The sequence below is a fragment of the Myiozetetes cayanensis genome, unplaced genomic scaffold, assembly GCF_022539395.1.
Source record: "Myiozetetes cayanensis isolate MyiCay16 unplaced genomic scaffold, myiCay2020 scf1, whole genome shotgun sequence".
NCBI classification, from domain to species: Eukaryota; Metazoa; Chordata; class Aves; order Passeriformes; family Tyrannidae; genus Myiozetetes; species Myiozetetes cayanensis.
In genome coordinates, this window is record NW_026086604.1 from 35,386,683 (window position 1) to 35,403,575 (window position 16,893).

At 39.2% G+C, this 16,893-nt stretch overlaps 2 protein-coding genes across 2 annotated transcripts in view; one reads left to right on the forward strand and one right to left on the reverse strand.

Annotated features, from left to right (window-relative positions):
• Nucleotides 1-8,593, forward strand: part of LOC126647092 (aspartyl/asparaginyl beta-hydroxylase-like) — a 724,697-nt gene extending 716,104 nt beyond the window's left edge. Inside the window, exon 13 of the mRNA XM_050329005.1 lies at nt 4,260-8,593. Coding sequence (XP_050184962.1) covers nt 4,260-4,410 — 151 coding nt within the window. The 3' untranslated portion in view covers nt 4,411-8,593. The remainder of the gene's footprint in view (nt 1-4,259) is intronic.
• CLVS1 (clavesin 1) overlaps nt 8,586-16,893 on the reverse strand; it is a 101,658-nt gene continuing 93,350 nt past the window's right edge. The window contains exon 6 of the mRNA XM_050329053.1: nt 8,586-9,857. Within this exon, the coding sequence (XP_050185010.1) occupies nt 9,770-9,857 (88 nt within the window). The 3' untranslated portion in view covers nt 8,586-9,769. The remainder of the gene's footprint in view (nt 9,858-16,893) is intronic.

The following is a 16,893-nucleotide window of genomic DNA, read 5'->3' on the forward strand; positions in this document are numbered from 1 at the left end:
CTGAAAAAGGGATGGGACTACATGTAATTTAAAAAAATAACAGGGTGTTTTATTGGTCATTGTAACCTATCAGTATTTAATTGGGGCTTGTAGGAAAGATAGGGACAGTCTTTATCAGATAGGTTGCAACAGAACAAGGGGTAATTGTTTCAAATTAAAAGAGGGACGATTTAGATTAGATAGAGGGAAGAAGATTTTTGTAGAGAGGATGGTGAGACACTGGAACAGGTTGCCCACAGACATGGTAGACGCTCCATCCCTGGAAACATTCAAGCTGAAGCCTGGAGGGGGCTCTGAGCAACTTGACTGAGTTGAAGATATCCCTGCTAATTGCCGGGAGGTGGATTAGATGACCTTTAAAGCTTCCTTTCAACCCAAACTATTCCATAATTCTATGTTCCTTGTTCAGTACAGCTGTGGTCATTTTAGGTTGTTGGGCCATTTTGAAGTCCCAGCTCTGTAAAATGTAGGGTACAATGCACAAAAACGGTAGGTAAATAACATTTAGTTCTCATAATCAAACATTACTGCCAGGCAACACAACCTTATTTTGACGTGAAGGTGCAGAGTTACAGCCTTATGCAAAAGCCAGTCCGAGATCTCACCTGTAACAGGTGACACCAGAGCTGTGCAGGTGATAGGGAAACTACCCCAAAGTAGCTCAGCACCAGAGCAGAAGAGTATGATCCCTGTGTTACCACTGTGAAGTGTTTCTCACGCCGTCAGGCCTCTAGAAAGTATTTATTTGCATGCTAATGGTGGGGTTTGTAGCCTTTTCAAAAGGGGCTAATAGTTCTGTCAACTTTATGACTTTTCCTTTGTTGTGCAAAACAGACCATGCCATTATGATGCAAATGATAGATCCTAGGTTTTAACCTCTGAAGCTACTTAATCTGGGTGCCTGGAGTTTTTATTGTCCTTAACTGAGCTGCACTTTCAGGCTATTTAGATCAGGCATTTTCAGGCTCGGTTTACTTTAAAAAAAAACAGAAACAAACAAAATAAAATCAGGAAAAAAAATCAAAAACAACAACAACAAAAACCAATAACAAAAAAAACCAACCAAACAGCAACCAAAAAAAACAGCAAACACTGATAATAAAAAACCCCAAACAAACAAAAAAAACCCAAACCAACCGAAAACCCGACTATTCCCCCCAACAAAAACACCAAAATTCAGTTGCCCCAAACAAAAGCAAAACCAAATCCCCCAATCCCTCCCCGAAACACCCCCACCAAATACCTCCCAAAAAAAAGCCTCCCAAAAAAACCACCCCAACCCCCTCAAAAAAAAAACAAACCAGAAAAAACACCCCTCAAAAAATAAAAAAAAACCAAAAACCAAAACAAAAAATGCCAAAGCAAAACAAAAATACAACCCAAAGTCTGCTTGAATTTTTTTACTACATTATAGCATTGCAAGTGGTTGACTCCCACTGACTTGGATAATGTAACTTTATTGCAGTAGCAGCAACTCAGGGTCTGTATAACACAAAACATTTTTGTTACTAGATAAGTAATGTGGTAGCAAAAAAACCCCACATGATGATCATAGCTGAAACCTGCAAAAGGCTGGTTATTAGCACCTTCGAGGCTGACGTCTGTGTGCAAGTCAGTGTGAATTTTTTTACTATCTTATGCTTTCTGGTTTATCTACTCTTGTTTAAATTATTTTTAGATTATCATTTCAGTTGAATTTATCCAATTTCAATTTCCATTTCTCTACAGAACATTGCAGCACAACTGAATAAATTTTAATGCTTTTGCTTTTGTTGAATTAAAAATACTGAAACGAATAGGGAGTATGAATCTACTTTTCACCCTGGTTTTGAAAGAAGAAAGTTGTTTTCTCTGTGAATGGACACAGCTGAATGAGCTTAAGCACTGCATTTCCATCTTTGATGGCATGGCCTTTGTTTCTTTACCATTCTTACTGTTCATAGTGCTTAACTCCCTTTAAGGGCATCCATTCTCTTGAACTCCTTCAGCTACTAAGGAATTCTGTTAAAAAACTTGATTATGTGTTCATTGTAGAGTGGCTTTAGGAAGGAAAGCTTTGACCATTGTTAACTCTGTTTTTCATCCAGTGTCATCTGAAGGGTTATAATCAGGTGTTAAACTTCCTCAAAATTATGAATCCAGGTCTCAGCAGGCTGAAGAAGCATGCCAGCTGAAACTTGATGAAGTTCAACAAAGGCAAATACAGAGCCCTGCAGCTGATTAGAGATCAACACCTTGTTATTGTACTGGCTGGGTGATGACTGCATGGAAAAAGCAGCTTGGCAGGAAAGCGCTTAAGGGTCCTAGGGGCCAAATCGAACATGATTTACAAACTTCCTTTGGCTTGAAGAAGGCTAGCTGTGTACTGGACTGTATTAGTAAGTTTGTAGGAAGCAGTCTGAGGAATGCAACTTTTCCCCCTCTCTTCTCAAGACACTGCCTCTGGAGTATTGTGTCCAGTAGGGACTCTTTAGTACAAAAAAAGTCATTGATAAACTAGAGAGACTCCAGTGGAGGATGAAAAGGTGATTAGGAGACTGGAGAAGCTCAACGAACTGGTTTGGAGTCTGAAAACAAGAAGGCTAAAGAAGAGCCTAGTTACTGTCTTCTGACTTTGCAGAAGGCAGAGCCAGGATCTTTTCAGAGAGGTGCAGTTATAGAATGAGAGGTTGTGGATGCAAGTGACAGTGTGAAGTAAGATAACAGCTACCCCCAAAATGCCAGGCAGTGGAAGGATTTCAGAAAAATTTATTCCAGATTTGGAATGCTAGACTTACAAGGGAAAATTCCTAGCAATGCTTGAACACTGGGCCTGAGGAAGGCACGCCTCTCCGTTCTTCCTAGGCTTTTATCATCGCTGCCTCCCCCCACCCTTCCCTGAACACGGAGACCCATAACATCTGTGAGGGTTTATCTCTGCTCTTCCCAGAGAGCCAGCTTGAAAGCTTCCTCTGGAATGAGGGAGAAAAAAAATATCCAACCATCTTTGAGAAAGATGCTTCTTTCCAGGCAGGAAAGCGTTCCTAAGCGAAACAAGCTCTAGCCTCCTCACTATAAATCTTCCGGAAAGAGTACCTACATTTACAGACAGTGAAGGAAATTTCATCTTGATAGAAGGAAGTTTTCACAGTGAGATTGGTGAAACAAAGGAAGAGATGGTGGAGTGCCTGTGGTTGCAGATATCTCAGGTTCTTCACTAGTGCATTTTTTAATATCTCATCTAAACTCAAAGTTGGATCTAACTTTGCAATGAGCCTTGCTATGAGCCGATGCTTGGACCACATGTCCTTCAAAGTTTCTTCCAACCTACATTATTCTGTAATTCCACACTTCATAAAATTAACAGAAGTATTAATTCTTCTACCAATTAATAACACACTTATACAAAGTCTCTGTTAATTTTTCTAACAGTGGAGGTGCTCAAAACCAAGCCACTCTGAGTAAATTGCATGTATCCCTTTTTGTGCCAAACAAAGGTACTTATACTGGAAAAGCACTACTGTTAGAATTTGGCTCTTCCCTGCTGTAATGAACACTTATACAGGGTATTTACATCTGTTTAGTGATCTGTTCTGCCTAACCAGTACTTGGCAAGCAGAAGGGCTTTGAGTTATGGGATCTCATTCTTCCAGTTCATGTATAACAGTATAGTCAACCCTATGGCATTCCAGCCTTCTTCTCAAGAGAAATCTTTAGGCTTAGTGCTTTGAATGGACTTAAGGCACTTAAGGCACAAGACTGTTAACATTCCAGAAATGTTAAGCATGATGAGGGTCTAATTCTATTGTTCTGATTTTTAGAAAAAGCAAATTGATTTAATGTAATTTCTTTTTGAACCATATGACTATATTACTGGTCATTCCCTCAGCTTCCATCACTTCTGTACATCATTAATGTATCTGATTAGAAAAGAAAAATAGTGGATTATTACACCAGTATTATACCCACTCCCTGCTTAATAAACTTAACTCATTAAAAGTATATAAATAACATATAAGTGTCTGAATGTGTTTGTGGGTATAACTATGCAGAGGGGAAAAGATCTGTCAGTAATACGAATAATCTTTCTGTAGTTTATTTCAATTAAAACTCTGATACTCCAATCTCTTTATATTACATTGTGAAATCTTGACTGTGCAATCTGTACTGCTGAAATCTTTCTCCTATGTCCAAGAGCATCTTCAGAGCTGATATACAGCTTGCCTGCTCCATGGCCCTTCAAATATTACACTAAAGTATGTTCTTTTTTTGTGTTGCAGAGCCTGGGAAGAAGGCAAAGTTCTTATTTTTGATGACTCTTTCGAACATGAAGTATGGCAGGATGCTGAAAATTATCGCCTGATATTCATTGTGGACGTGTGGCACCCTGAGTTAACAGCACAACAGAGACGCACCCTTCCTGCTATTTAAGGGGTTCCTTCTGATATGTGTCATGGAGGAGCTTTAACCCTTTGGAGTATGCAAATGGGATTAATTTATCCAGCATACAAAGTATACAAGTATTTTAGGGATAAGAAAGGATGACATTCTACAATCAGAGAGGACTTGGTTAAAAAAAAAAAAAAAAAGAAAAGAGGAAAAAACTAAAAAAAAAAAGAAACCGTGTTTTGTTTCATACTGATATAGCACTGATGTGTATTGTTTTTCTGGCTGCAAGTTTGAAAATACAAATCTTGTCAGCCAAAAAGCAATAGGTCTGGATTTTCAAACTGAGGAATGTGCAGATGGTTTTGCCATGCCTATATTATGTGTACATAACCAGTCAGTCAGTCATATGCTTGACCATGTTCAGGCATAAGATGTATGATTCTACATCTAGGAAATACTTTCCAGGCTTTTATCTGGGAAACAACATGTAAGATATTTGCAAATGTATGCACACAACCAACTTTGAAAATCAGTATGCAGTTGTAATGTTAGCTGCTTTAGACTTAGAACATGTCCCTATGTTATCACTGTAGATAATGTGAATGGATTATGTGAGTTTTGTACTTTTTTTACCTGAGTAATTGTATTTTTCTAGCTTAATTATGAACAAATCTTCTTTAATTAACCACTATTTTTAAAAAAACCCACTATATATACAAGTATATCTCTAGCTATCAGCAGAAGGAAAACACTATATATGAACATATTTAATTTTTGCTAAGTGTGGCCTTCTTTTACCTTCCTGGAAATGCAGATAGAAACTTGCATAATCAGCTGCTTAGTGAAGCTTTGTTCTTCTAAAACAAAATAGTTCTCTTAGTTAGCAGGCAACCTTCACTTTGACAATGTGATTTTGGAAAGTATTGAGCAAATGTGACATTTGTGGGCTCAGATTGTAAAGTACTTGACAGTTCTTAGGATTATACAGTGAGCTGCTGTTTCTCCTGTCGTTACAAAAGCTTGTGTTGTGATATCCTTTTTCTAATCAGCAACGGTTTGGGGCACCTCTTTCCAGGGACTCCTCCCTGGCTGCTCTTGAGTGGTCATTCAGCAGAAAAAAAAATATATGAAGAATTTTGTGTGCTTTGGGCAGAAGGACAAGGTCTAACTTGAGTTTCCTGACAGAATGTAGAGCAGACAAAGAGCTTTGGGTTATTAACTTGTATTAACTTCTGCTGCCAGCATTCTACAGAGTGCTAAAATGATCCTCTAATTGACCTAATGGTGTTTTCCCTATTTTGAAACGTAGGACATAATGGTGAATTAGTCTGATCCCAGTACTGTTTACACAATGCTCTGTATTTGCCATACAGAATTTACCATATTGAAAAAAGGCCTATTTTCAAGAAAGAGAACTTGCTGGGTGTTTAAGCAGTTGTCAGGTCTTTTGGGTCTGTACTGTTTAATGGGAGATGGAGGGTGCAGGACCCTCCATTATTAACTTCTAAGAACACTAACAGGAGAGAGAGAGACGAGGGATTGTGCTGTTGATGTTTATGTCAGGCTGTGACATACTCACCTGCAACAACAGCTGGGTGAGGGCAGATGTGATGGGATGCTCAGGGCTCGTCCAGAGCAGTGGCATCATTACTGAGCGCTGTGAGAGACAAACACTAAGCAAAGAGACATTGAGGTTACTTTACCTCCACAGCTTTGGCTTTGTTGTCCAAAGGACACTGAACAGTCATCTTATTTGTGTAATACTCAGTGGTTTATTACTGCAGAGACTACATCATTTTACCTAAGTATTGTGACTGAATGCTGCATTTGCTAAAGCAAAATACAGATAAGAGCTTTGCATTCCCATAAACTGAATGCTTTTCAGATTTTGTATTTTACTAGGTAATTAAATTTTGTAATGCCATATAACACATGGTGCTTACACCATAAATGAGTGTAACCAGTTTCTGGAAGTGTGCACTTTAATTTCCTTTTTGAATAGTAAACTGATAAACCCTCTCTGATCAAGAGTCAGTTTTAGACAGCTAAGATAATTAGGTTTTAATGTGTTGTCCATATCAAAAATAATCCTGAGACTATACACCATGTACAAGAAAGTAACAGTTCTCAGTTAATAATAATGAAAAATAAAAATATTTGTAAGTTTCACTCTTTAGAAAATTTAAAGATACTTCTGGAGATCATTAGGAGAATTATGCAAAAGTGGAAAAAAGGTACTCATTATTTGGGAGGATAAAAAGAGTAAAAATGTTTTTTAAATCTCCTGGTAGTTGTTAAATCAGAGGCGCTATTTTATATCTTTGTGATCAAGCAGTATAAATTATAAACTATTTTGTAATTTTCTAAAATGAAGACAGTTTGTAAAGAAAGAAACAAAAACTTTTGAAACAAAAATTGGTGGTTTAGGAATATTTTTATTGATGTTGCATTTTAGTTTCTATAGTTCAGATTAAATGCTAAAGGAGTGGTAAAAATTTTGGAGCTTTATTTATGAAAATCCATGCCATCCTTCAGATCGTTTCTTTGTTCCTTTGAAGGCTCATACTTTATCTTTTCCTATTTCAATTGACAAATTGAGAAAATTGGCATATAGATAAAAGTAATGTACCCAAGCTGTGGGTGTGCTGGAGTAGCACTGTTCATTAGGTTGTGTAGTGATACATTGGCCACTTAAAAATCTTAAGTGCCTTTAATAAGACAAGGTGTACTATGAACAGCTCCTGCAACACTGAAGTGAATCTACTCCATGCCTACAAGGCAGGAAGCTGGGAGCATGTTTTGTTGTTTTGTTAGGTACATTTACTGTATTAGCTATATACATGGGGAAGATATATATAGCAGACTACAGAAATTATGCAGTGAGCAACTGGTATATTATTTTAGGTACTCCTGTTTACCAGCTGGTATTTTATCTTGAAAAAGCTTTTCAGCATTGGAAATGCCAAGGGAAGAAATGAATGGAAATGCTTTTTAAATGGAGATCCATTGCAATTTAATTTTTTTTCGGTTGGGTTTATTTACAGAAGGAAATGGCAGACAAGGGCAATGTAGTCTGTAAGGCAATATGTACTCATCATGGTGATAGGAGGTGGGTTCCATCCTGCCTGTCATTACCTTCTTTGCACAGTCTCTATAAGATCCTACAGTTAAATACAGGCTTCATACAGTTATATACAAGGCATCATATGTATTTATTCATATCACAGTTAAAGAAAAGAAATAATTCTAATCCTTTGCAAGGTTTGATCTTCAAGGGTTAGATTTCAGTGATATTTGCACTTTTGGGCAGAACAAGACCCACTTCAGTGAATGGTGATTGTAACAGGTCATCACAAAGATTCAGTGGCAGTGGGGGTAACAGAGATTAGGTGTTTCTCTCTGTATTAACAGAGAAAAATCACAAACCAAAGTATTTCTTCCTTAATGCTGCAGTATACTAGGCAATGTCTGTGTTTTCTGTCTGTTTGGGCTTTTGCTTTCTGCTTTAAGCAAGTTCTTTTTGACAAATCAAAATGCCTTTGAGTCTCCATGAGCCCAGGCAAGGGAAGGGAGCTGCGTCCTTCTACCACAACTTGACATCCTATAAGATGATAATGTCAGGGGAGTGGGAATGGAAGAAATCCCAAAGATAAATGGGCTCAATCATCTTATATGTTTAATGTTCCTGGAAGCTGCAAGCTTCTGCTTTTTTTTCTAGCGCCTGTGTTGCCTTGCTGGGACCATTGACTGCCTTGAAGACTCACTCTCTATCATGAAGGCTTTGTATCAATAACATGTTGCTGCAGGAGGAGGTTAGTCTGAATGAGGTTGTTCTGTACAAATACTAGTGGGTAAACCCCAGGTGTGTTGATAGGATCTGGCAGGATGTCCTTACTGCCCTGTGCAGGCATAAAATGTTGTTGTAGATAAAGGCAGTATTTTGTTAGTCCTTCTGTTAGAGCTGACCATGTCCACTTGAACTGTATTGTCACTTCAGTGTAACAGTTAGGAATTCAGTGAATGTTCCAGGGGCACGTTAAAAACCCTTGTGCCCACTATCATCTCATTTTGTTTGTATGGTTTACTCTGCTACCTTTGATATGTTGCTGCCAACCACTTGTTCTAGTAAATTGCCAACATATGGCAATATAATTGAAGACTAAAGGTGTGTACAGTGGTTGTAACTGTTTTAGGAAATAAAGTCACTGAACGTGCAATTTGATAATGATTTTTCTTTTATTTCTTTAATCCGGTTTCCATTTCAATGAAGGGATGGTACTCTTTGCAGCTAGAGCAAACAGAAATAACAAACTGATCTTTGGCATTTCAGTTCTTCTATTCTTCAGCATTTCATTCTAGCAGGAGCTTGTACTGAAAAATTCATTAGTTTTCCTTTTCCATTTTAGCCATGGCCTGTATCTGCAATCAGCATACCCTTCTGGCTACACCTTTCCTTGACTGCAGGAGGGAAGGGGGTAAATGGCTCTGCAGAGCTTTCATTTGTTGTTGTGACCTGAACGAAACAATCTGGATTGAACCATTAATCACTGGTGAATGTGTCCAATGGGTCTCCCTTGCATCCCCCCCAGTATCACACGTGCACACACATGCACACGCACATATCTAATAGGCTCCTGAGTTGCCTGTGGAAAAACACATCATTAAAATTAAATAGTTGCATTTCAAATTGTGCGTGTCTGCTGCCCACACAACTCATTCCACTTTAGCTGACGGTTTTATGAGGGCTTCAAAAGTTGAGAACAATTTTTGCTAGATACTGAAATGTGACCCCCCTGTATAAGCAGCATGGATGAGGCAGTCACAAAGTACCATGTTGAATGGCATTATGCTGGCACTGGGTTTTTTTTGTTTTGTTTTGTTTTGTTTCTTTTTTTCAATGCAAAATCCTTCTGTAAAACTGGAGTACTCTGTGAATGCTGATGATTCTGCCCTCTGACCCAGATTACACTTACTGATTACAGTGCAAAGTTTAAATTTGAGATGCTTTTCTTTAAAACTCAACCTTAGCTTCTATAAAATAAGCATCCCTGATGAAGTCTTCAGGAACACTACTGACATACCCTGGTTTGTTTAAACAGAGAATGCGTTTCTGTAATTTCCAATATTTTAATGTCATAAGTCAAAAAAAAAAAAAAAAAAAAAAGAAATTCTTTGTATGTGGACAGATTCCTGTGTCAATAGAAATTTCTCAGTTTTTGTTCAGCGTTGGCTGCACGGACGGATGGCTGGTGACAGTTGTTACTTGGTCAGGAAACATGAAGGACTCGCCATCAAGCAAAACACGTGTGTGCGTGCGTGTGTCTGTGTGTGGTGTGCTCTGTGGGTTTCTGGTACGGTGGAAGTCTGTTCATGGATCTGTGTCTGTTGGGCATGTGGGACCTCAGTCCAGAGCCAGCAGTGGTTGGGTGTTCTCACTTTCTCCTGGGTCTTCGTGTTTCAGCGTGCCAGCTTCCACCACAGACTGGGACCTGAAAGCAAGAAGACACAGATGCTAGCAAGGACTGCTGCAGAAGCACTCACCGCCCTGGTTTTACGATCTTTCTTTGCTTTAGTCCATTTTCATCTTTATGGCTTCCTAATTATTTTCTGTGGAAATCATAAGGAATTTGAGAAACATTCCTTTAAATACAAACAGGGATGTGACTCACTGGAGATCTCAAATGCTTTCAAAATATTTAATGCTTACCTACTGTCCATAATGCTGAATGTGCTCACCAACTTAAAGACCTGACCCCGTGATACCATGAGGTCTGTTGGTGCTTAATGTCTTCCTAGGAAAAACTGCTTGTATGAAGCAAGCTGACTGCTGAAAAGCAGTCACTTGCACAAGTGCTTGCAGGCATGAGTCTCAGCTCATGCTTGTTACAAATCTCAAGAAGTTCAAGTAGACAAATCACATGATGTAGGGGTTTAAGGGGCAGGGCTACCATGAGTTAAGCAAGACCAATAAAGAAGCCAGAGTTAATATGACTATGAGGGAGCTTCTGGTGTGCCCAGTCCTGCAGTTTTTCACCCTGTCTACACCCTTGAAGGAGAACCAGGAGAATCAGGGCTAGTCTGTTTTAAGCTCATTTCTGTCTTCAAAGTGGAAAGCATAACTGAACCTTTGTTATTAGTGGACAAAAATACCCCAACATGTAAAAAAAATGAGTAAACACTAGAGAAAGTAGAACATCATGATTTCTTGCAGTAACAAAAGCTGAATGGGCTTAAAATGGTGGAAAAATTCAGGACTTTCATTTTCTGAGGTCTGTGTGCTCCAATGTTTGCTTGCCTTTTAAAGGAGGATCTGATGAGATTATTGTTACAGAGATTTGTTATCCTCCATTTTCTCTGCTTTGGGCTGGAAGTTGTCTCCTAGCAAGTTTGGAATGGACAATGAGCTTTAGAACAAAATCACTGTGTGATTCAGGAACTTTTAAAAAGGAATTTTTTTTTTTTTTCAAAAGTGAGGGTAGAGTCATCAAGCCCAGCCATTTGCATAGTGCACAGTATCATTTTAAGGAGCCAGTTCTCTCATGGATAGCTTTTTATAATTAGGGGTAGCTCTCACTCCCTACATGATGTGTTTGTGGTTCCCAGTTGTTCATTTAAGCTTTAGCTATTTCACGAGATTAGATGTCACCTCTCTTTTGATAAGAATCCTTAATAAATTGCATCCTTTGGTACTGCAGCACTTGATCAGGATTGAATACCATGACTGTGAATAACTTGTATGATAATTATACTTATGCCTGGAGCTTTCATTAAAGCATAATAAAAATTTTTCATTAAAAAAAAAATCTCCAAAGAAAGATAATAAAAACTGGTTGCTCAATGGAAAGATTTTATGCCAACATTTTCAAAGAAAATTTTGTCTGCCCAAATGTTTTCTCTGCATATTTTTTACAGATATGTGACATGCATAATGTTTATGATTGCATTTTAATGTAGAAAAGCGACTGCTTTGGGACATTATGCAAAATGGCAATTTACGTATTTCTAGTATGTGGCAGTAAAAACTAATCAAATGGCTTCGAAACTGATACAGAATGGATTCAAATCACAACATAAGCAGGTTTTTACTTTCTTTACGGGACTACCAGATTAAATTATTACTAAATAGTACTGGTTAATACTTGTCACCAATGTATTTTTTTCTCTCTGATCCACTTCCCTTCAATGGATGTAAAAAGCTGCATATCCTTTGCAGCATTTGCAAGCACACAGCAGAAAGTTTCTGCTATAAGTCAACTGTGAATAATCTCACAATTTTGCCTTTTGTGATCACAGCTCATCACCCCAGCTTTCATGTCATTACATACACAAAAATTCTTGCATCTAGAACACCAAGATACCAGTTTCTCCTCCATACTGGTACTCAGATTCACACCACCTTGGGAACAATGTAATCCCAAGCTCTGTGTGCAGGTCCTATGCTATTCCTTTTCACAGAGAGACAAAACAGCCAGAGCATCAAGTAGATACAACCCACATGACCTCCAAATTCAAAATGTCAGTTGATGCAAACGCTATGCCCAGCCTTTCTGAATAACGTGAAGAGGGATCCAATTGAGATTTAGTATCTGCTGAAATGTGCAGCAACAATTTCTTTTCCATTTCTGCTAAAAGCTGCTTAGCCTCATATCCTAAAATAAGCAATTTTCACATCTATCTTAAGGGCACAGTCATGGTTTGAACAATCATTGCTATTTTCTGAGACACCACAAGAAAAGGACTTGTGTTTGGATTTCCATTTTCCAAATACATCAGTGGTGAGTTTTTTGCTGAAAATTTCTTTCACTTTTGCTTTTAACTTAATTTTTATGTAGAAAAGCAGAAAATAAGTCAATTCTAAACAGGATTTAAGAATACTCGTTTCATATTCCTAATTTGTGGTAAATATTAAAAATGTAGATGCTTGAAAAAGCATTTTGGCAATATACATCAATGCAGTTCAAAATCCAATGTAATAACTTAGTACAAGATATATGTTTTACTGGCCTAGGACATCCTGGAATATGCATTTTATAACTATACTTTATTTAATGACAGAGAAAAGAAGACTTGTAACAGCTGACTGTTGCAGAAAGCATTTTCAACTGACAGTAACTGTAGAATGATAAAATATTCTGAATTGGAAGAGACCCATCAGATTCATCAAGTCCAACTCCTGGCCCTATGCAGAACACCCCAAGAATCACATCATGTGCCTGAAAGTATTGTCCAAATGCTTCTTGAACTCAGACAGGCTTGGTGCTGTGACCACTTCACTGGAGAGCCTGTTTTAGTACTCAGACACACTGGGTAAAGAACTTTTTCCTGATATCCAACATAAACCTGCCTTGACTCAGCTTCAAGCCATTTCCTTGAGTCCTGTCACTGGTCATGAGAGTGAAGAGATCAGTGCCTGCCCCTCATCTTTGAGAGAGGTTTTGCAAGGACATCAGCTAGCTCTATGAGGATTCCAGGATGAATTCCATCAGGTCCCATAAATTTGTAGGGATCCAGCTGGGGCAGCAGATCCCACACAGTTTCAGGGTCAACTGGGAGTTGATCATTCTCACAGTCATGGTCCTCCAGCTCAGGGCACTTTATCTGCAGTATTTTGTGGCTGTAGAAATTAGTATAAGACAAATACTATTTGGAAGACACGCCCTGAAATGTTGGTTTCATTTTGGTTTTGTGGATCTAGCAGACGTATTCAGTCCATGGAAAGCAGTCACATTCTGGGTATGTGCAAGTTTACACACTATTTAAGGGGAGTTGTGTGCTGACTAGTACTGAACGTAGGACTAAGACTAGTTTTTATTTTAAAAATACTGCTATCTGTTTTAGCTGCATTAACATTTTCTTCAGAGGATTTCGCAAATTACATTGGCCAACTCCTCCTATCAATACATTTTAGTCACTTGTGTTTTGATTTGTCTTACCATCGGACATCTATGGTCACCGTGTGATAAATGACAGAGAGAAATAAACATTCTCAGGGTGCTATTCATCTGACCTATTCTAAGCATATGGTCTACACAGATGATTCACAAGTTACCTACATTCAAGTCCCTGTTCTGATGAGTTCTCATCTGTTAACACCAGAAAGAACAGGTTTCATGACTCATGAGGCAATGTTTCCTACATATCATGGTCTGGACTGCCTCACACCTTCAATATTCATCTTCACTACATTACCTTCAGTACTCACCAGAAATGTGGCACTTGTCCTGTAGAAAAGCAGAAAATAAGTCAATTCTAAACAGGATTTAAGAATACTCATTTCATATTCCTAATTTGTGGTAAATATTAAAAATGTAGATGCTTGAAAAAGCATTTTGGCAATATACATCAATGCAGTTCAAAATCCAATGTAATAACTTAGTACAAGATATATGTTTTACTGGCCTAGAACATCCTGGAATATGCATTTTATAACTATACTTTATTTAATGACAGAGAAAAGAAGACTTGTAACAGCTGACTGTTGCAGAAAGCATTTTCAACTGACAGTAACTGTAGAATGATAAAATATTCTGAATTGGAAGAGACCCATCAGATTCATCAAGTCCAACTCCTGGCCCTATGCAGAACACCCCAAGAATCACATCATGTGCCTGAAAGTATTGTCCAAATGCTTCTTGAACTCAGACAGGCTTGGTGCTGTGACCACTTCACTGGAGAGCCTGTTTTAGTACTCAGACACACTGGGTAAAGAACTTTTTCCTGATATCCAACATAAACCTGCCCTAACTCAGCTTCAACCCATTTCCTTGAGTCCTGTCACTAGTCATGAGAGTGAAGAGATCAGTGCCTGCCCCTCATCTTTGAGAGAGGTTTTGCAAGGACGTCAGCTAGATCTAAGAGGATTCTGGGATGAATTCCATCAGGTCCCATAAATTTGTAGGGATCCAGCTGGGGCAGCAGATCCCACACAATTTCAGGGTCAACTGGGAGTTGATCATTCTCACAGTCATGGTCCTCCAGCTCAGGGCACTTTATCTGCAGTATTTTGTGGCTGTAGAAATTAGTATAAGACAAATACTATTTGGAAGACACACCCTGAAATGTTGGTTTCATTTTGGTTTTGTGGATCTAGCAGACGTATTCAGTCCATGGAAAGCAGTCACATTCTGGGTATGAGCAAGTTTACACACTATTTAAGGGGGGTTGTGTGCTGACTAGTACTGAACATAGGGCTAAGAGTAGTTTTTATTTTAAAAATACTATCTGTTTTAGCTGCATTAACATTTTCTTCAGAGGATTTCGCAAATTACATTGGCCAACTCCTCCTATCAATACATTTTAGTCACTTGTGTTTTGATTTGTCTTACCATCGGACATCTATGGTCACCGTGTGATAAATGACAGAGAGAAATAAACATTCTCAGGGTGCTATTCATCTGACCTATTCTAAGCATATGGTCTACACAGATGATTCACAAGTTACCTACATTCAAGTCCCTGTTCTGATGAGTTCTCATCTGTTAACACCAGAAAGAACAGGTTTCATGACTCATGAGGCAATGTTTCCTACATATCATGGTCTGGACTGCCTCACACCTTCAATATTCATCTTCACTACATTACCTTCAGTACTCACCAGAAATGTGGCACTTGTCCTGTATGAGCCACAACTTTGGAATTATAAATGAGCATAATTGAATTCAAAGACTTCTGGTTTTCCTCCTTTTTCAGCTAAAAATCCTCAGTGACCAGTTTGAAAGAGGCTTGTTTGTGGAGGATCTGGTTGACTTTTAAATTTTAACAAAAGTAAGCAATTGTTTGTATCACACGGATAGGGTCTCTGCCCTAAACTGGAAGACACTGTGCTTGACTTTCTTTAACATGATCCACACAGGAGACTTAGCTCCTGTAGAAGTACGTGATCACAGTGGACTGGGAGCTAAATCTGAAGCAATTAAAGACAAGTCAATGCCCATAGACTTTACTACCCCAGATTCCAAGGCTAGGTAACCTTGCTTAGGAGAGCAAAGTGAAAATGTAAAGAGAAATGAATTCTAAGTCTCACTTCTGAACCCTAGGTAGCATTTGAGTGTGGTCCATTTAAAGCGTCAATCAACCCCCCCATGGTTGTTATACTGTTCAGCAAGAATATTTGGAAATCTGGAAAATCAACAGTACCCAGCTGTTTCTCCAGCAGGCCAGCCATATATTTCAAATGACAGCACTGCATAGGTATGTACATCAATATCTAAGAGAACAGATGGCTTTATGTGTGTGGTCACTTTAATGCAGCTATCTCCAGTTTAGGTCAAAAACCATGTAAGAAGACTGCATGCAGGCTTTCTAGCTGCACTGGTTTCAGGAGGGTCTTGTCAGAGTATAGCTGCTGTCATTCAGCTCACAAGAGTTGATGTCTGTTGGGTATCAGTTTTGTTTCCCATAAAAAGTACAGTACCAAAATCCTGCACTGAGCTAACAGCAACTGCCAGAATATCATGGCATGTTTGTTTGAATAGACATCTTCCAATTCTCTGATCCCCCATTTTAAGCTTTTCACCACAGCAATGCTCTTGTGCTGCAGCCCACAGGAGTGAAGATGTGTTTGTGCTGGCCTTCCTTTCAGGGTGTCTGTGGTGGAAAAAGGAGAGTGGCATGTTTTTTCCCTTAAGTGCAGGAGGCTTCAGGCTCTCAGAGTGACACACTGCAGATCACAGTGTGACTATTTTCTACCTCTCACCTCCCATCTGCTCATTTCCCTCAACTTCCATTCACATTTCACCAGCATCTCAGTGCTTTTCATCTCCCAGTTATTCATTCCCTTTACGGAACATAATAAGTACTTTTTTAAAATCACACCCATGAATGTTTGTATCGACAAGGTCTGAGAGGCATTTCTTTCTCTGCCCTCCTCCCTTCCCATCAGACTGCAGATGGTGGTGCAGCACCTCAGAGTGTGTTCTGCAACACACCTTAAGTGTATGGCTTTATCAGGTGGGAAAAACAAGGCTTACTCCCCGGTATCACAGAGACAATGCAGTGTGAAGTCACAAGTATGAAGTAATTGTGGTGAAAGGTTCTCTTTTGTTATTGAAAGCACTTAAAAATGAAATGCTCCCCAGGTGGTGTGGGCAGATGCCACAAGCCCTGCTTAGCAGTGCACAACCCCAGCACAGGAGCCATGGTACGTGGCTCTCTGCCCAGGCTCATAAGCCCTGATCAAACCTCTTGCCAGTGAAGTCTGCAGCTTCTCCTTGTGCTGGCTCACAACTCTGCATGAAGACAGCAGAGTGCTGTGCTGCAGAGACCTGCCTGGAGTGGCAGCTTTGGTACACCAACCACAGCACTGCAAAGAGATGCAGCAGCACTCATGTCTAGGGGCACAGCTGGGCTGTGAAGTGATCCACTGGCACTGTGAGTCAGGGAGAAAAGCAGCATGAAAACTCTGGCATAATCTTACTGCCAGCCCAGGGCTTAGCCACCAGGACAGTAGTGGCAAGCTGCTGCACTTCCCAAATGAAAGCTGGCTTTGTGACCACTGTGGCAGCAGTGACCACCTTTCTCCCTGAT